At 40.2% G+C, this 20,955-nt stretch overlaps 1 protein-coding gene across 1 annotated transcript in view; it reads left to right on the top strand.

Moving 5' to 3' along the window:
- babam2 (BRISC and BRCA1 A complex member 2) overlaps positions 1-20,955 on the top strand; it is a 194,995-nt gene that overhangs the window by 11,084 nt on the left and 162,956 nt on the right. Inside the window, exon 4 of the mRNA XM_029674925.2 lies at positions 20,748-20,842. Within this exon, the coding sequence (XP_029530785.1) occupies positions 20,748-20,842 (95 nt within the window). The remainder of the gene's footprint in view (positions 1-20,747; positions 20,843-20,955) is intronic.

Below are 20,955 nucleotides of genomic sequence, written 5' to 3'. Positions count from 1 at the left end.
CAAACACCAGTTTCGAGGTCATTATCACTTTAACAGGTTACCAACGTATTCAAATAACGATTGAAATATTTTCATAAAAAATGTTATTTTCATGAATTTATTCATACTACACTGCTCAAAAAAATAAAGGGAACACTTAAACAACACAATGTAACTCCAAGTCAATCACACTTCTGTGAAATCAAACTGTCTACTTAGGAAGCAACACTGATTGACAATAAATTTCACATGCTGTTGTGCAAATGGAATAGACAACAGGTGGAAATTATAAGCAATTAGCAAGACACCCCCAATAAAGGAGTGGTTCTGCAGGTTGTGACCACAGACCACTTCTCAGTTACTATGTTCCTGATGTTTTGGTCACTTTTGAATGCTGGTGGTGCTTTCACTCTAGTGGTAGCATGAGACGGAGTCTACAACCCACACAAGTGGCCCAGGTAGTGCAGCTCATCCAGGATGGCACATCAATGCGAGCTGTGGCAAGAAGGTTTGCTGTGTCTGCCAGCGTAGTGTCCAGAGCATGGAGGCGCTACCAGGAGACAGGCCAGTACATCAGGAGACGTGGAGGAGGCCGTAGGAGGGCAACAACCCAGCAGCAGGACCGCTACCTCAGCCTTTGTGCAAGGAGGAGCAGGAGGAGCACTGCCAGAGCCCTGCAAAATGACCTCCAGCAGGCCACAAATGTGCATGTGTCTGCTCAAACGGTCAGAAACAGACTCTATGAGGTGGTATGAGGGCCCGACGTCCACAGGTGGGCGTTTGGCATTTGCCAGAGAACACCAAGATTGGCAAATTCGCCACTGGCGCCCTGTGCTCTTCACAGATGAAAGCAGGTTCACACTGAGCACATGTGATAGACGTGACCGAGTCTGGAGACGCCGTGGAGAACGTTCTGCTGCCTGCAACATCCTCCAGCATGACCGGTTTGGCAGTGGGTCAGTCATGGTGTGGGGTGGCATTTCTTTGGGGGGGCCGCACAGCCCTCCATGTGCTCGCCAGAGGTAGCCTGACTGCCATTAGGTACCGAGATGAGATCCTCAGACCCCTTGTGAGACCATATGCTGGTGCGGTTGGCTCTGGGTTCCTCCTAATGCAAGACAATGCTAGACCTCATGTGGCTGGAGTGTGTCAGCAGTTCCTGCAAGAGGAAGGCATTGATGCTATGGACTGTCCCGCCCGTTCCCCGGACCTGAATCCAATTGAGCACATCTGGGACATCATGTTTCGCTCCATCCACCAACGCCACGTTGCACCACAGACTGTCCAGGAGTTGGCGGATGCTTTAGTCCAGGTCTGGGAGGAGATCCCCCCCCCCAGGAGACCATCCGCCACCTCATCAGGAGCATGCCCAGGCGTTGTAGGGAGGTCATACAGGCACGTGGAGGCCACACACACTACTGAGCCTCATTTTGACTTGTTTTAAGGACATTACATCAAAGTTGGATCAGCCTGTAGTGTGGTTTTCCACTTTAATTTTGAGTGTGACTCCAAATCCAGACCTCCATGGGTTGATAAATTTGATTTCTGTGTGATTTTGTTGTCAGCACATTCAACTATGTAAATAAAAAAAGTATTTAATAAGAATATTTCATTCATTCAGATCTAGGATGTGTTATTTTAGTGTTCCCTTTATTTTTTTGAGCAGTGTATTTCATCCTTCCACAAGATATAGTCTCGACAAATCTAGGGTTGCTATCCAAGCCGGCTGGTCGTTCGTTCTCTGTTTGGTTGCCAGAAACGCGACCCAGTCGTTCAGACTTTTTGTTCTGTATCTATGGATGTGACCCAGTCATTCGTTTTAAATGTTCCATTGCAATACTGGCTGTCAATGTTCTTATCCCTTAGCTAATTTACAGTCACGTCAGAATAACAGCAGAGTGGCAGCATTTGCATTTGTTCAAGTTGTTTTCAAGTGACATTTATTTGGATACATCCATAACAATGACATAATGAGGCACAATTTCGTCTAACATAGAAAATGTGCTCTCTCGTTAGGACACTGTTGTCGTTCAGAGGAGCTAGCCAACAACACAGCTAACACAATTACTTCAAGCTGAAGCTGGAAAACTGCAAACTAGCTGCACTTCGTTTTACCTTTTCAATTTACATTTCTTTGTATATATCCATAAAAATTATGCCAGCTGATTCAAGATTTCGACTGGCTGAGAAACACTGCCTGTCTGTCCGCCTCATCAGACAGACAGGCAGGTTCATTACTATGGGACAGCTGGAGATCGAATTTGAATATTGAAACAACGTTGCAAATGTTGGAGAGACAGACAGCAAGGTTTATACAAATCTCTGCTGTTGAAAACTAAATGTTAGTCTAAAAGAAATTAGATAATGTCTCGATGCTTTTTATAGTGGAGATCAAATGTATAAATTGCTTGGCTGGGCTGATGAGACAGTGGATTGCACAGTCAGATGGAACAGAGTAAATGGGCATTTTAACGTCAGATTTGGCCTGTGGTAACTTGTGGAATATATACCGGCTGGAATGTGGTTTTAACCAATCAGCATTCAAGATAAGCCCACCCGTTGTATAACTCATATCAACTCTTTGGCATCTCATATAACCACTGGGTGTAGTCTAGATCAAATCTTGTAGATCAAAATGTGGATGTAGATCAAAATACAAGTATTGCGATAGGCCTATGTTGGTTTCACCCAATGTGTTTTTCGCCTTTCCAAGATGACTGTGCCGAAATATTTTTTTTTTTATTTTTTTATACTGTATTTTAAATAAATGGTCAGATATTGTTTCTTACGTCTAAAAAATGGTTTTGTCAATAGCGTTTCAAGTTTAGTAGTTGTGAGTCTTTTGATAAGCTCAATGCTTATGAAAGCATGGAACATTTGAACACAGGCAGCCACTCTATTTTGCTACTTACCCACAATAAACATGATGTTTATTGTACTGGACATTACTGGAATTGCATTAAACAAACCTCTCACATTTGAGAGACGTCCCACATTTGACGCTTTCCATATAAGGTTGGCTCCAAAAATGCCTCCAGGCACCCACAAGATGTTTTGAAATGATTATATCTTTGGTGGGAATGATCATAATTGGGTTTTCCTGGAATGGCCGTGAGTCATGACACGCTCGCACACGCACGCGTATACACACACACACACACACATCATATATTTTTATTAATCCAGGAATAGGTTGAAAAACCAGGAAGGAGGTTTTTGTGTTTGGCATTTGTGAATGAAGAGGTAATATAGCCTACAACACAAGTGGTAGGCCCCACTGCTCAAAAGCAAAACTGTATGGAGGTAATGACTATTATTCACTACCTTTCTGCAGGTCAATGGGTGCAAAAACATCAGGAGTTATTGAGGCAAATTGTTTGTTTCCTGGTTTTGGTTTCTCAACAACAAATTCTCCCTCAGCTGCGTCATTCCAACAGATGGTTAACCATTTTGCCGAGACTTTGGCACAAGATTTAAGCTGTAAGATCATGACTGAGTAGAATGAAAATACTGTGAATCAGTCAGTATGGGACTGTGCCTCTGAAAGTGATTCCATTTGGCTGGTATAGGCTATTCTGTGCCCTTTAGCGCACTATGGCATACAGCCCTATTCCATTTGGCCTCTAATCAGGGACTGATTTAGAGCTGGGACACCAGGTGGGTGCAATTAATTATCAGGTAAAACAGAAAACCAGCAGGCACCCCTGGCATACAGTATTTGTCTTTGTATTCAATTAGGACACTGCAGTAAGCCTGGGTATGGGTAGGCCACTTCCCCAAAATCCTGGATCATCAGTGTTCTCCCCCTCATATAACTCTGAAATTAAAGGAGTATTCTGTTGGATGAATACAAAAGCGTTTGACGGGTTCAAAATCTGTCATTCTGCATCTGAGCAAGGCAGTTAACCCACTGTTCCCCGGGCGACGATGACATGGATATCGATTTTAAGGCAGCCCCACGCACCTCTCTGATTCAGACGGGTTGGGTTAAATGCGAAAGACACATTTCAGTTGAATGCATTCAGTTGTACAACTAACTAGGTATCCCCCTTTCCAATTCCATTTCAAATATCCAGTAAATGTCCCAATGTATTTTTCTTTACTAAGCCTACTTCTGATTATTTGTTTATTGTAAGAAGCCTACATTTAAATAGGCATCCACACCTTGTATGTCTTTTTTCATTGTTTCAGTGTTTTGTCCAAGGTCAAGTTTATTTGTGTGCAAATTAGTTCATACATTTATTGAGTAATGTACCCATCATCATTTCCAAAAGTGCCTATAATCACATAAAATATATGGAGAGAACTTTTTAGACCCAGCTCCTGGCAGTTTGGCAGTGCTGTGTTTTATTGCTTGATGTTTTCCTGTTCTTTTGCCTGAGGAAGAGCGTTTGTTTAGTCCAGGATGCAAGGCCTTGGGGTCCTGGCCAGTGTCTGGACCTGCCTGCCGATAGCGTGCAAGATCGTGGTGGCACTCCACACAATGAACGGCACAAACTGTGCCCATTAAAGCATGTTCTTTCCAGAGCCTAACCAGCATAGCTGGCAGAATGTGTGATTTGTGGAGGTTAGGATTTTGTGACCACAATAACTTTAACACCTGTGAAAACGGGTGGTGTTACCCTGGCGCACAATGTGCGTGTGTGTATCACTCTGCATATTAGTAACAAAACCTCACCACCCTGCTTCCTGTGTGTGTGTTGCGTCTTGTGCAGCATTGGTGGCTGCTGAGGGGAGGACGGCTCATAATAATGGCTGGAATGGAGTCAATGGAATGGTATCAAACACATCAACGACGTGGTTTCCATGTGGTTGATACCATTCCATGGACTCCATTCCAGACATTATTATGAGCCGTCCTCCCCTCAGCGGCTTCCACTGTTGTACAGGTGGTCCAGTGCAAATTGCTGACCCCCTACTCCAGTCCCCTCTACAGATCCCTGATCCCTCCGAGAATGTTGTGTGTGCCAGTATATTGGACCAATAATTATTTTTTAACTGTTTTCCAGGCGTTATGTGACAGATTTATGGCAAATCCCCTCCTCCCGTTTGACACCTCTACTGTCTGGAAAAAATATTGCCATGTGTGTATGTTTCTCTTCTCCCTCTCTGGCATAAAAACGGGAATAACAGAACAAAAACACCCTGCGCTGAAGGAAATAGAATTGTGTTACATCTGAACATTCTGAACTATCCTTGAGTTAAAGGGATAGTTTTGTATTTTGGCAATAAGGCTCTTTATCTACTTCCCCAGAGTCAGATGAGCGTGTGGATAGAGTCTCAGTTCAGATTGAAGGAAGTTGCTCACTAGCGTCAGTTCAATAACTGGAAATCTATTGGAACAACGAGTATGCTAGCTGTTTCTGTAGACTTCCAGTAATTGCTCTAACGCTAGTTAGCATTGGCTCGCGAAACTACCGTTAAATTCCTTCATACTGGAAGCAGCCACATAAAAGTAGAGTAAGGACTTTTGTTGTGCTCTGTATTATATTATATTATATTATACTCTGCTCAGCTCACTGACTAGCTGATGTTGGGAGAATCTCTCAGGTTATTGAAAGAACATTGGTGCAGTGACATTAGGATATCAGAGCCTGCGTCAGTAGACCAAAGTCAACTCAGCAGAAAAGAAACGTCCCTTTTTCATGACCCTGTCTTTCAAAGATAATTCCGTAAAAATCCAAATAACTTCACAGATCATCATTGTAAAGGGTTTCCCATGCTTGTTCAATGAACCATAAACAATTAATGAACATGCACCTGTGGAACGATCGTTAAGACACTAACAGCTTACAGATGGTAGGCAATTAAGGTCACAGTTATGAAAACATAGGACACTAAAAGAGGCCTTTCTACTGACTCTGAAAAACACCAAAAGAAAGATGCCCAGGGTCCCTGCTCATCTGCGTGAACGTGCCTTAGGCATGCTGCAAGGAGGCATGAGGACTGCAGATGTGGCCAGGGCAATAAATTGCAATGTCCGAACTGTGAGACTCCTTAGACATCGCTACAGGGAGACAGGACGGACAGCTGATCATCCTCGCAGTGGCAGACCACGTGTAACAACACCTGTACAGGATCGGTACATCCGAACATCACACCTGCGGGACAGGTACAGGATGGCAACAACAACTGCCTGAGTTACACCAGGAATGCACAATCCCTCCATCAGTGCTCCATCAGACTGTCCGCAATAGGCTGAGAGAGGCTGGACTGAGGGCTTGTAGGCGTGTTGTAAGGCAGGTCCTCAACAGATATCACCGGAAACAACGTCGCATATGGGAACAAACCCACCGTTGCTGGACCAGACAGGACTGGCAAAAAGTGCTCTTCATTGACGAGTTGTGGTTTTGTCTCACCAGGGGTGGTGGTCGGATTTGCATTTATTGTCGAATGAATGAGCGTTACACCGAGGCCTGTACTCTGGAGGGGGATCGAGGTGGAGGGTCCGTCATGGTCTGGGGCGGTGTGTCACAGCATCATCGGACAGGGACACATAATAACATTTCTGTTAGTCACATGTCTTTGGAACTTGTTCAGTTTGTCTTAATTGTTGAACCTTGTTATGTTCATACAAATATTTACACATGTTAAGTTTGCTGAAAATATACGCAGTTGACAGTGAAAGGACGTTTATTTTTTTGCCGAGTTTATTATTGATGAATGGAATGTTAGGCTCAAGTGTATAAAAATGTGTATTCTTATTTTTAATGTATGTAGTTCTGTCCTTGAGTTAATACCTAAGTATGTACTGTTATGTGTGTAACTGTGGCTGGGTATGAATGTGGTGTAGGAGAATGAAGGTAGAAATGTAAGACAAGTTACTGAGGTGGAAACCATTTAAGTTGAAACTTTAGAGGGAGGAAACTCCACACCATTCAATGTTGCTGCATTCACGTATGTAAACTCTGATCCCGCTGGCTGAGGTGAAAGCTTCAGCGGAAGCCAAGGACCTTAGGTAAAACTCCCATCTGATTCTGGTTCATTTTATGTGAGCAGGAGCGTAACACATCCATCTGATTCACATTGACCTCATTTTATGAGCAGGTCCAAAGCCTAGCACAATACCTCAGATAACCCTTCATGGTTGGTAGACTGCAAGCCGTTACACTATACCTCAGTTAACCCGTTAAGGGCTAAAGACAGAAACAAGGCTCAAGATTCAAGGCCTGGTTATTTATGCATGTTCATGAATGTTGCTTTTTACCCAATGAAACAAACCTATGGTAACAAAAGGCCTTCAAGTTTAAGAGATGACATGTTAACCCAGGATACCCGTTACGGGTCGTAACTGTAACAAGTCTATACTTTAACCCAGGATACGTGTTACGGGTCGTAACTGTAACAAGTCTATACTTTAACCCAGGATACCCGTTACGGGTCGTATCTGTAAAAAGTCTATACTTTAACCCAGGATACCCGTTACGGGTCGTAACTGTAAAAAGTCTATACTTTAACCCAGGATACCCGTTACGGGCGGTAACTATAAGAAACAAGGTAGCTTTATTCAAGTCAGGGGAATTTGGCAAGAAGTGTCAGCCTACAGATATCAGATCTTAATTAATATGACCTATTTTGTCAGAGGAGGAAAGCTATCCTGCAGCAGTAGGATTTGAATGTCTATTTATTATTTTGAATCGATGCCAGGGGGCAGCTGGAAGCGGTGTGTGTAGGCTATACAATAATTTAGACTGCAGGTCCACTGGGCGTCAGTTCAAGTAGCCTATGTAGGCTACGTGCAGGCTACAATTTGTAAGTCGCTCTGGATAAGAGCGTCTGCTAAATGACTTAAATGTAAATGTTAAATGTACAGCATGTCTCGTGAGAGTTCTTATGTGAATTATAATAAAATGACAATATTTGTAAGGGGTATATTTATTTTTTGTTTTATTATGTGTCCAAGGCAAGCAATAGGCTAAATATATAAATGGTTATCTCAGTGTGGTCCAGTGGGTACAGCCACTGACAACTGCATACATATGCTAGAGTAAGCATGAGTTCGAATCCGGTCCACTACTGCCCTTTGAATTAGTACTTTTCTAGTTACTCTCTGTGGGCTGTGCTTGTAAGTAATTTCTCAGGAAAGGAACTTACTTTTTACTCCGTTACATTTGACCAAATCACTTTAGTTACATAGATTATTATACTGAACAAAAATATAAATGCAACATGCAACAATTTCAAAGATTTTACTGAGTTACAGTTCATATATGGAAATCACTCAATTGAAATAAAATCATTAGGCTGTAATCTATGGATTTCACATGACTGGTCAGGGTTGCAGCCATGGGTGGGCATTGGAGGGCATAGCAACCCATTGGGCTTATTTTCGCGAGAGTGATCCCTCTCGCTTCGCCTCTTCCTTTCTGCCTTTGTCCTGCTTGCAACTAAAGCCTTTCAAGATATGTTTGCCCTCTGGCTGGCATTGTCATCAGAATAATGTGTCCTTTTTTAACAAACTAAGGTCGATTTAAAAAAAAAAAAATCTATTTTACAAGCATTCTGTACAACAAAAATAAAGTATTTCCACATTTACCACAGCAAATCTACTGTGGCAATTTACCTGACACTTTGTATGAATGTTAACTAATGTTTGTGTACTGTAATTTTATTTGTTTACTATTTGTCTTATCCAAAAGTATCTGGTATGGTCATTTCTTATCGACAAAATTTAAGAAAAGACCCCCGTCCATATTTGAATCAATCAATCAATCAATCAAATGTATTTATAAAGCCCTTATTACATCAGCTGATGTCACAAAATGCTGTACAGAAACGCAGCCTAAAACCCCAAACTGCAAGCAATGCAGGTGTAGAAGCACGGTGGCTAGGAAAAACTCCCTAGAAAGGCCAGCACCTAGGAAGACACCTAGAGAGGAACCAGGCTATGAGGGGTGGCCTGTCCTCTTCTGGCTGTGCCAGGTGGAGATTATAACAGAACATGGCCAAGATGTTCAAATGTTCATAGATGACCAGCAGGGTCAAATAATAATAATCACAGTGGTTGTAGAGAGTGCAACAGGTCAGCATCTCAGGAGTAAATGTCAGTTGGATTTTCATAGCCAATCATTCAGAGTTTGTCTACTGCTCCTGCTTTCTCTAGAGATTTGAAAACAGCAGGTCTGGGACAGGTAGCAGGTCCGGTGAACAGGTCAGGGTACCATTTGAAAACTTCAAACTACATCAAGTCAATCTGGAGATTGCATTATTTGTGACAGAAGGGCTTGGGCCAGAATCTAACCCACGCCAACACGGTAGGCCTATATGTGCGCTCTAAAGGGAGTGGCCCTACCAGCTAGACCAAGATTGAACTGCATTTTGACAGTTCATTTGTAACCTTAGGATACACTAGACACTTCTATGTCGTACCCTAGTTGAGACCAACCTTCTGTTATTTAATCTATATAAAATTACAGTTGTTAATGTGTGTGGCTGAATTTCAGATACATTTTAATGTTGCAGTAATAGGACATAGGCCTATAGCGTTCGAGCAAGAGGGAACATTATTTTAAGATAGCGAGCCCTGATCCCAATTACTTGACTGCTGCTGAATGGAGAGGAGAACTGCTAATGTTTTGCCAATCACAAGGCTCATTTGAATTTCCTAAATGCATAAGAAAAAGAGTGATTGAGTTAAGATCCGACATCTGCATTTGCAACACACCTCTCTTATTGTATTTACATTTTCGTGGGTTGCATGAGTTTTTCTAACTTCTGGGTGAGTTTTTAAAATGTTTTCTCTAAATAAGCTATGTTGTACAATTTAAAGGACAAATACGCTGCATTTAAACAGTCAGTAATAATCTAACGAATTCAGTACTTGTGAAATTATACCTAGACTAAATATAAGCCTTCCACAATCATAAGACCCGCTAGTAATTTAATTATTTTATCAAAGTAGTTCAACCTGATTTTTGTTGTTGTTGTTGCAATAATCACTATAAAATGCCTTTTTTTATTACATATTTAATCAGAACCATGCATAATGTACATTCACTAATAATGACTAACTTATTGTAGCAGGCATTATAGAAAATTAACACAGGTCTCATAAACAATTTCTCAAGCACAAGCCCAGGTTCTAGTGAGTTCCCAGCTGATCTTTCTATTTCAAGTTTAGCCAACTTGGATCTATTTGCTAGTTAACAAGGTAGAACAGTTTAATTGTTATGAACACACCCTTCTGTCTGTCTCCAACTGTTTAAACAGCGTGCTAACCTGCGTTCGATGTTCCCCAATGCTGGAAGGGGGTTAAAAGAAAAGTTTGGGAACCCCTGATCTAAGCGATTGATAGTTAGTGTTGAGCAGTCTGCCTGATTTACTTTTAAGAACTGCTGAAATAATGATTTTGTTGGAAAGCACAGGCAGCAGCTCTATAGAGATGAGATGATGTCTTGGAAATAAAGGCATAAAACAAAACAAATGTAATATACACAACAACTGAAATTGTTTATTAAAACCTCTTTGGGCTAGGTGTTCCGCTAGCGGGATAATTCCGACAACATCCGGTGAAATTGGAGATAGCCAAATTCAAATGACAAAATCGTAATATTTAACATTCATGAACATACAAGTGTTTTATATAATTTAAAAGTTTAACTTCTTGTTAATCCAACTGCGTTGTCAGATTTCAAAAAGGCTTTACGGCGAAAACATACCCTGCGATTAACTGAGGACAGCACCTCACGTCAAAATATGTTTGTCAACCAGCACAGGCTTCACAAAATCACAAATAGCGATTACATAAATCACTTACCTTTTGAAGATCTTCCTCTGTTTGCAATCCCAAGGGTCCCAGCTACAACATGAATGGTCGTTTTGTTCAATAAAATCCTTCTTTATATCCATAAAAGTCAGTTTAGTTGGCGCCATTGTTTTCAGTAATCCACTCCTTCAACATGCAAAGGAATCCAAAAAGCTACCGGTAAACTTCGTCCAAACAAATCAAACAATGTTTCTATTCAATCCTCAGGTACCCTAATATGTAAATAAACGATAATATGTCAGACGAAAAGAACAGTGTTCAATAGGAAAGGAAAATAACGAAGAGCGCACCCTCATTCACACGCCCCAAAAGCCTACTTTTCCTGTTGAGCTCCCTTTGGAAAAACTACTATTACTTGTTAGTTTTTCAAGAAACAAGCCTGAAACCCCGTATAAAGACTGTTGACATCTAGTGGAAGCCATAGGTACTGCAATCTAGGAGGAATTTTTAAATATAGACCCATAGACTTCATTGGAAAGGCCTGTGACCTCCAAAAAAAAAGGATTTCCTCGGGTTTTCACATGCCATATCAATTCTGTTACACTCACAGACATTGTAACAGTTTTAGAAACTTCAAAGTGTTTTCTATCAAATTCTACCAATTATATGCATATCCTAGCTTCTGGGCCTGAGTAACAGGCAGTTTACTTTGGACACGTCAGTCAGGCAGAAATTCAGGATCCTGCCCCCTAGCCCTAAGTAATGTAAAGAAATGATGGTTAATATGTGATAAGAAGTAATGGGCAATCACTACCATCATGGGACTTTAATGAATTGTTTTATTCTGTGTCATTACAGCATTCAACCCACATTATGCGTAGTCAAATCAAATATTATTTGTCACATACACGTTTAGCAGATGTTATTGTGGGTTTAGCGAAATGCTTCTATTTTTAGCTCCAAAATATCTAACCATTCACAACAATACACACAACCTAAAAATAAAAGAATGGAATTAACGAAGATTTCATGTCTAAAAATATAATCGAAACCATAATCGAAAAGCGTGATATTAAAAAATAAATAAAATTGAACAGACCTCAAAAAGGACTAATCCCTTAGCAATAATGATACGAAAACAATTACATAACAGAAACAATAATGGCACTTGATCCAGACAATACAGTGCATTCAGAAACTATTCACATCCCTTTATCATTTTCCATATTTTGTTACAGCCTGAATTAAACATTTACTAAATAGAGATTTTTTGTCACTGGCTTACACACAATACCACCGAATGTCAAAGTGGAATTTGTTTTACAAAACTTTTACAAATGAATAAAAATGTAAAGCTGAAATGTCAATGAGTCCATACGATTTCAACCTCTTTGTTATGGCAAGCCTAAATAAGTAGAGGAGTAAAATGTTGCTTAACAAGTCACATAACAAGTTTTAGTGTTTTTAACATTACAAGTCACATAAGTTTCAGTTTCATCTCTATACCTCACACATACAATTACAGTGCATTCGGGAAGTATTCAGACCCCTTCCCTTTTTTCCTAATTGTGTTTTATTACAGCCTTATTCTAAAACTGATTAAATAAATAAAAAATCAATCTACACACACTAAGCGAAAACGTTTTTTTATAGATTTTTGGTTATTTATTAAAAATATAAAAAATAAATACCTTATTTACATAGGTTTTCAGACCCTTTGCTATAAGACTCAAAATTAAGCTCTGGGGCATCCTGTTACCATTGATCATCATTGATGTTTCTACAATTTGATTGGAGTCCACCTGTGCTAAATTCAATTGATTGGACATGATTTGGAAAGGCACACACCTGTCTATATAAAGGTCCCACAGTTGACAGTGCATGTCAGAGCAAAAACCAAGCCATGAGGTCGAAGGAATTGTCCGTAGAGCTCCGAGACAGGATTGTGTTGAGGCAAAGATCTGGGGAAGGTTACCAAAACATTTCTGCAGCATTGAAGGTCCCCAAGAACACAGTGGTGTCCATTATTCCTAAATGGTAAAAGTTTGGAACCACCAAGACTCTTCCTAGAGCTGGCCGCCCGGCCAAACTGAGCAATCTGGGGAGAAAGGCCTTGGTCAGGTAGGTGACCAGAACCCAATGGACACTTTGACAGAGCTCCAGAGTTCCTCTGTTTAGATGGGAGATCTCTGCAGCCCTCCACCAATCAGGCCTTTATGGTAGAGAGATCCTTGATGAAAACCTAGACTGGGCAAAGGTTCACCTTCCAACAGGACAACGACCCTAAGCACACAGCCAAGACAACGCAGGAGTGGCTTTGGGATACGTCTCTCAATGTCCTTGAGTGGCCCAGCCAGAGCCCAGGTCTTGAACCCGTTCGAACATCTCTGGAGAGAACTGAAAATATCTTTGCAGCGACGCTCCCCATCTAACCTGACAGAGCTTGAGAGGATCTGCAAAGAAGAAATGGGGAAACTCCCCAAATACAGGTGTGCCAAGCTTATAACGTCATACCCAAGAAGACTGAAGGCTTTAATTGCTGTGCCATAAGTGCTTCAACACTAAAGGTTCTAAGTACGTATGTGATATTTCAGTTATTTTTTATTTTTTATAAATTAGCAAACAAACTGTTTTTGCTTTGTCATTATGGGGTGTTGTGTATACATTTATTAGTGGGGGAAAAAAGTGTAATCAATTTTAGAAGAAGGCTGTAACTGAACAAAATGTGGAAAAAGTCAAGGGGACTAAATACTTTCCGAATGCACTGCATCTGTAAGGTCCCTCAGTCAAGCAGTGCATTTCAAACACAGATTCAACTACAAAGACCAGGGAGATTTTCCAATGCCTCGCCAATAAGGGCACCTATTTGTCGATGGGCAAAAATACAATGCAGACATTTAATATCCTTTTGAGCATGGTGAAGTTATTAGTTACACTTTGGATGATGTATCAATACAACCAGTCACCACAAAAATATAGGCGTCCTTCCTAACTCAGTTGCCGGAGAGGAAGGAAACCGCTCAGGGATTTCACCATGAGGCCAATGGTGACTTTTTAAAACAGTTTTAATTTCTGTGATAGAAAACTGAGGATTGGTCAATGACATTGTAGTTACTCCACAATACAAACCTAATTGACAGAGTGAAAAGAAGGAAGCCTGTACGGAATAAAACATATTCCAAAATATGCATCCTGTTTGCAATAAGGCACTAAAGTTCAACTGCAATAAATGTGGCAAAGAAATTAAGCGTTTTATGTTTGGGGCAAATCCTACACAACAAGTCACTACATATTATCAAGCATGGTGGTGGCTGCATCATTTTATGTCTATGCTTGTCATCGATTAGGACTAGGGAGTTGTTTTTAAAAATAAAAAGAATAGAGAATAGAATAGAGCTAAGCACAGGTAAAATCCAAGAAGGAAAACCTGGTTCAGTGTGCTTTCCAACAAACAAGGATACATTTACCTTTCAGCAGGACAATAACCTAAAACACAAGGCCAAATGTACCCTTAGTGTTGCTTTTCAAGACGACTTTCAATGTTCCTGAGTGGCCTAGTTACGGTTTTGACTTAAATCAACTTGGAAATCTGTGGTGAGACCTGAAAATGACTGTCTAGCAATGTTCAACAACCAACTGGACAGAGCTTGAATAATCTTTTAAAGAGTAATGTGCAAATATTGTACAATCCAGTTAGAATCCAGTTGAATACTTAAGTATTTATTTATTTATTTTTCACATTGACATTACAGATTATTTGGTGTAGATTGTTTACAAAGATTAACAATTAATTCAATTTTAATCCCACTTTGAAACACAACAACATGTGGCAAAGTCCAGGGCTGTGAATACTTTCTGAATGCACTCAAGTGCTCTGTTCAATAGTTGGGCATATTTTGAGTTCAAAATCATTACATTTGAACATTTTTATGTAAATTTTTTTGACAGCCATGTATGAATTAATTAATCAATTATACAATCATACAGTTAATGTGACATTGGTAAAAACAACCTAACTACAAAACAACATAATGGTAATAATCTATTTGTATCTTATATCTCTATTGCTAAACTGGGTAGATCAAGATGTAGCCTTGGTCTATTCACAATACTGGTGAATGCATATTATTTAATAGTAGTTGTGTATGCATTGAGTTATTGAGATTGTTTTAGCACATGGGGCTACAGATGATAAACAATCACTTCCATTTAATATTTATTTTATTGGCAACTGCTAGTTGAAACTATTATTTTTATTGTACTGTTAGTTCAGAACAAATTCTTATTTACAATGACGGCCTACCCTGGCCAAACCCTATCCCGGACGACGCTGGGCCAATTGTGTGCCTCCCTGTTGAACTCCCAGTCACAGCCAGTTGTGATATTATCACAAACAACATACTAGGGTACTGAATTCAGCTACTAAGTTAGCAAGGATATTTAGCCTACAATTAAAGCTGGTAGCTACCGATATCGTCTCGGGTTTTAAAAGTGTTCTTTCTCTGTTGAGCAGTTTCAACATTTCTACATGCCGTGTTGCATTATTCAAGTGTGTTAACTTCTGTGCAGCTTGAGTGGGGAGCAGCCCAGACAACTCTAGCAATGAATGAGTAAGCGGAGCAGGCACTTTACTCTTTGTGCTATAAAAGGTCTGCGCTGATAGACAGACTCGATCCTCTCAATCACGTGAGACACGTTTGACAGAAGTACCGAATGTAACAAAAATGTTAGTACAGAACTGTTTTTTCTTTTGTATCGAAAAAGTACAGAAGTTTCAGTATACCATGCAACACTACTCTGAGGAAGTAGATAAAGGGGTTAACTGCCAATATCCTGAATTATCCCTTTATAGCCCTTCCTATAGAGTCATTCCATTTGATTTCAATACCTTTTTTTGACCGCATCCCTTTTGATTTGAACAAAACTTTCCATACATATTTGAGCATGGTAGAAGTGGTCAGAAAGTTACGTTTTGGACCTGAATGCAAAAATATTTAGGAGATAGATATGCTCAAAGTTGACACATTTTGTATACCCCACCCTAACATGAAACATTTGTCATCTTCACTGGGAAAGATAAATGGGGGCCTCCCGAGTGGTGCAGCCGTCTAAGGCAATGCATCTCAGTGCGCAGTTTGGCGTGTCATGTTTTGAAGGATGCATAACTCCATCTTAGCCTCTCCTGAGCCTGTTGGGGAGTTGCCAGTATGAGACAGGATCGAAATTGGGGAGAAAAAGGGGGGTAAAATACCAACAAAAAAATAACGAATAACGGTTGAGTGACAAAGCTTACAACAGGGTTGTCAAACTATTTTCTAATTACTTAAAAACATGTTTTATTCAAATATCTAAAAATGCAAATGAATCTTTTTTTTCTTATTTTCTCATATGTTGTAGTTTAGACCCCCTTAAACCCTGAGGTGTTTGTGTTGTGCCTGCCATCGGTTGAGACACAGAATGTGGAGTGGGTGTTATTTCAATCATAGAATGGATATTTTTTTATTTAACCTTTATTTAACTTGGCAAGTCAGTTAAGAACAAATTCTTATTTACAATCCCGCTGGGATAATATATATATATATTAGGACAAAGCACACATCACAACGAGACAACACTACATACAGAGAGACCTAAAACGACAACAACATAGCAAGGCAGCAACACATGACAACACAGCATGGTAGCAACATAACAACAACATGGTAGCAACACAACATGGTAGCAGCACAAAACATAGTACAAACATTATTGGGCACAGACAACAGCACAAAGGGTAAGAAGGTAGGGACAACAATACATCATGTTTTGGTCTTTGAATGAAGAGATTGAGATAAAACTGTCAAGTTTGAGTATTTGTTGCAGCTCGTTCCAGTTGCTAGTTGCAGCGAACTGAAAAGACGAGCGACCCAGGGATGTGTGTGCTTTGGGTTCCTTTAACAGAATATGACTGGCAGAATGGGTGTTGTATGTGGAGGATGAGGGCTGCAATAGATATCTCAGATAGGGGGGAGTGAGGCCTAAGAGGGTTTTATAAATGAGCATCAACCAGTGGGTCTTGCGACGGGTATACAGAGATGACCAGTTTACAAAGGAGTATAGAGTGCAGTGATGTGTCCTATAAAGAGCATTGGTGGCAAATCTGATGGCCGAATGGAAAAGAACATCTTGCATCTCGAAAGAGCAACCTTACCTGCTGATCTATAAATTATGTCTCCGTAATCTAGCATAGGGCTGGGCGGTATACCGTTTTTAGCAAAATACCGGTATTGATGCACAGACCAGTTTGAGTTTTTACTTTATCTTCTATCCCGGTATTTTAATGTTTGGTTTGTTAAATGTGATATGCAGTGTATAACGTCCATTTTTATGGTTTACTTCGCTACTTGAGTCATCTCTCTCCACTCTCACTATGCCGTTTTCCACACAGACCTAGCCAGGCCCCCTGTCACTCAAGGAGCGCATTTGATGTTCCTCAACCACGAGACTCCTGCGTTCAGTCTGCATGGTCAATGATGATAACGAAGCAGTTGTCACTTTGCTTCTTAATATAAATCTACTAGCATTCTATAATTACACTATTAGCTTGTGTTTCTCATATCTGCAAACAGCTAGTTCACTTTTCTTAGCAAGTTGTTCCTAAATCTTGTTAGCCACTAATCGCTAGCTAGCTAATAAATGTACTGTAGCGACCCTGGGTTTATAAACGCGGATATCGACTCTGCCGATTCAGCATGCTTTTGCGGCACAGTCGATAGCGAGCTGGACTTCAGGCTTGAAGGTTGAGGGTTCGAGACCTGCTCCCTGCCTGTTTCATTACAGTACTGAGTAAGAGCAAGCGTAATGAGCTATACAACCTGTTAATACCAGTGATTGTGTAGACCTAAATCAGCATGTTGTTTGTACAACAGTGTCTTCTAAATTAAAGAGGTAAACGCAAAGCAAGAATATGTTAGCTACATGAAGTAGCTAAGAGAACATTAAATGTAGCCAAAGATTATAGGGTCCCCTAGGAAACACAGGAAACGCCTATCAACACATCAGTTCTTACCCTGTCACAATAACTCCTCCCTGGCATTTTCATTCGTCATGTCAAACAACACTGTTTTAAAAGTGCCCACTATTATGTTCTATATAATTAGAATAGACATTCTATTTCCATGATTCCAACATTTAACCAAAGTGTTTTGCTCTAAATGGCAAGTCAAATTGTAAAATTTGGTTAAAAATAAGGCCAGGATTATTTGCCCATATTGTGCAGCCCGACGTGGCAGTGTGGATATGATCTCAAATGCAGAAATTGATGAAAATTATGACTTTTTTGGGTTTGAAGTTGAATTGAACAGTATAAAACAATCAGAATGGAGAAATACCCATTGAAATCACTTAGAATGTATGTGTTGCCACCCTAAGGTCATGCACTACTCATAAAGCAAAATTAGAACTTTTAAAAATATATAAAATACCGTCAAATACTGACTATTTAAAAGAAAAAAAAATACTGTAATATAATATTTTGGCCGTATCGCCCAGCCCTAATCTGGCATTGGTAAGGCGGTCATCTGAATCAGGGTTAGTTTGGCAGCTGGGGTGAAAGAGGAGCGATTACGATAGAGGAAACCAAGTCTAGATTTAACTTTAGGCTGCAGCTTTGATATGTGCTGAGAGAAGGACAGTGTACCGTCTAGCCATACTCCCAAGTACTTGTATAAGGTGACTACCTCAAGCTGTAAACCCTCAGAAGTGGTAATCACACCTGTGGGGAGAGGGACGTTTTTCTTACCAAACCACATGACATATCCATTCAGACCAATGCAATTTAGTTGGTACATCATTGAAATGTAAATTGAAATGTTAATAGCCCCGTAACATCAAAGACCCACCATCATATTTTACAGTAGGTATGGGATTCTTTTCTGCTCATGCATTCTCATTTCTACTCAAAACCCACCACTGGTGGTGCATGACCAAAGAGCTCTATTTTCACATCATCCAACAAATGTTAATGCCTGATGTTTGCTAAACAGCATTGGCACTTGGAGTGGAACCGGTGCTTTGGTCAAAGGATATGGAGAAAAAAAAGCTCTATGGTCTTGTACGCCATTGGTGGGTTTGGCATCAAAATGAGAATGCATGAACAGAAAAGAACCCCATACCTACTGTAAAATATGGTGGTGGATCTTTGATGTTATGGGGCTATTTTGCTTCCACTGGTCTTGGGACCCTTGTTAAGCTCAACGGCATCATGCGCTGTATGTGCGCCAAAAACCTGGTTGCCTTTGCCAGGAGCCGGAAACTTGGCCGCATTTAGATCTTCCAGAAAGACAATAACCCCAAGCACACATCAAAATCCACAAAGAAATGGTTCATTGGCAACATAACCAACATTTTACAATTGCCATCTCAGTCTCCGTACAAACCTGTGGTTTGAATTGAAGAGGATAGTCCATAAACACAGATTTCTGGCTCTCACAGACCTGTAACTTATTCTTTAAGAGGCTCCTCTGTCCTCCACTCGTTACCTGTATTAATGGGACCTGTTTGAACTTGTTATCAGTATAAAAGACACCTGAGATTTTGAGTGAAAACCTCCTTCCATCAGCAAGGGCATTGAAGATGAAACGTGGCTGGGTCTTTCAGCATGACAATGATCCCAAACACACCGCCCGGGCAACGAAGGAGTGGCTTCGTAAGAATCATTTCAAGGTCCTGGAGTGGCCTAGCCAGTCCAGATCTCAACCCCATAGAAAATCTTTGGAGGGAGTTGAAAGTCAGTGTTGCCCAGCAACAGCCCCTAAACATCACTGCTCTAGAGGAGATCTGCATGGAGGAATGGGCCAAAATACCAACAACAGTGTGTGAAAACCTTGTGAAGACTTACAGAAAACGTTTGACCTCTGTCATTGCCAACAAATGGTATATAGCAAAGTATTGAGATAAACTTTTTAAAGTTTAATTTTAAAGTTAAAACAAAAAATAGATGTACTAAAACCAGCCAAAACATGACATCCACCCTGTATTCAAGGGCATGCTGTGGGCATAACACAAACACCTCATATTATGAAAAATGGGGTCTAAACTGCAACATATGGAAAAATGAAAAAAATCTGAATTTACAATTTTTTAAAAATCATTACTGTTAAAGGTTAAAAAACATATATATATATATTTTTTTTTAAATACATTTGTATTATAAAAACATTTTACTTTGACAACCCCGTTTTTAAGCTTTTCAATTATATCAAATTCAACCATTTATCTTTTCCAGTGATGAAGACATGGATGTCTCATGATAGGGTTTTCAAAATGGGTCAACTTTGAGCACACCTTTCTTCTAAATGTTTTGGCATTCAGGTCCAAAAAATTACTTTTTGACCACTTCTACCATTGGCAAATATGTATAGAACGTTTTGTTCTAATCAAAAAGGATGCAGTCAAAAAGCTATTGAAATCAAATGGAGCCACCCTATATTGACCGAGTTCTAGAGTAGCCTTTTCAATCCCCCTACTCAGTTCATTTCTCTATCACAATTGGTAGACTATTCTGTGAGGGGTTATTGCAAATAGTAAAATTCCAAGCATTTAACCAGAACAACGTGAATGTCTGGTTTTATTTTTCAGGCCTTGTAAATGTTTGAGTGTTACTGGAAATAGGAACTAGGAACTAGGCGGTTGGGCTGTCAGTGGTATGTGTTTTTGTTGTTCATGCACCATATTTTTGGAAAAGTGTAGCCACCAGTATTCACCTGTTCTCATTATTTGATAACAGTGCAGGTTCATTTCATCTCAAGTTACATTACAGAGTTGAGTGTAAAACAGCTAAGCGCTCATGTTGATGCAAGTGGTCATCAATCTCTTCAGCTAGAATCAGTCAATAAGATCTTAATTCAGTTGAAACACATTCTCCCCATCTCTGTAGAATCTACCTCTTTTCAGAAAAACATGTCTCTGTGCACTCGCTGCTTGAGTAGTAAACATTGCTATGGTGGGCTGAATTAAATTCTAGAAATCTTTCTTTACGTGTTGTGTGACAAAGCGGACATGTGATCATTCTGGTCTTTCTCAGGGGATATCATCTTCAACGCACGGGATCCAGAACTACCTCCAGATTTCATATTTGGAGAGGATGCAGAATTCCTGCCAGAACCCTCCGAACTCCCAGTGAGTACAATTCCCCACCTCGTTCATTTCCCACAATTCCCGACAGCTGAGCCAATTCAACACCCTGGCCAAATGTGAATGACTCACCAAGTTGCTGCTCAGACAGGTTCAAT

Source organism: Oncorhynchus nerka, linkage group LG12 (genome assembly GCF_034236695.1).
Source record: "Oncorhynchus nerka isolate Pitt River linkage group LG12, Oner_Uvic_2.0, whole genome shotgun sequence".
Lineage (NCBI taxonomy): Eukaryota > Metazoa > Chordata > Actinopteri > Salmoniformes > Salmonidae > Oncorhynchus > Oncorhynchus nerka.
This window is presented reverse-complemented; position numbering and strand designations above follow the sequence as displayed.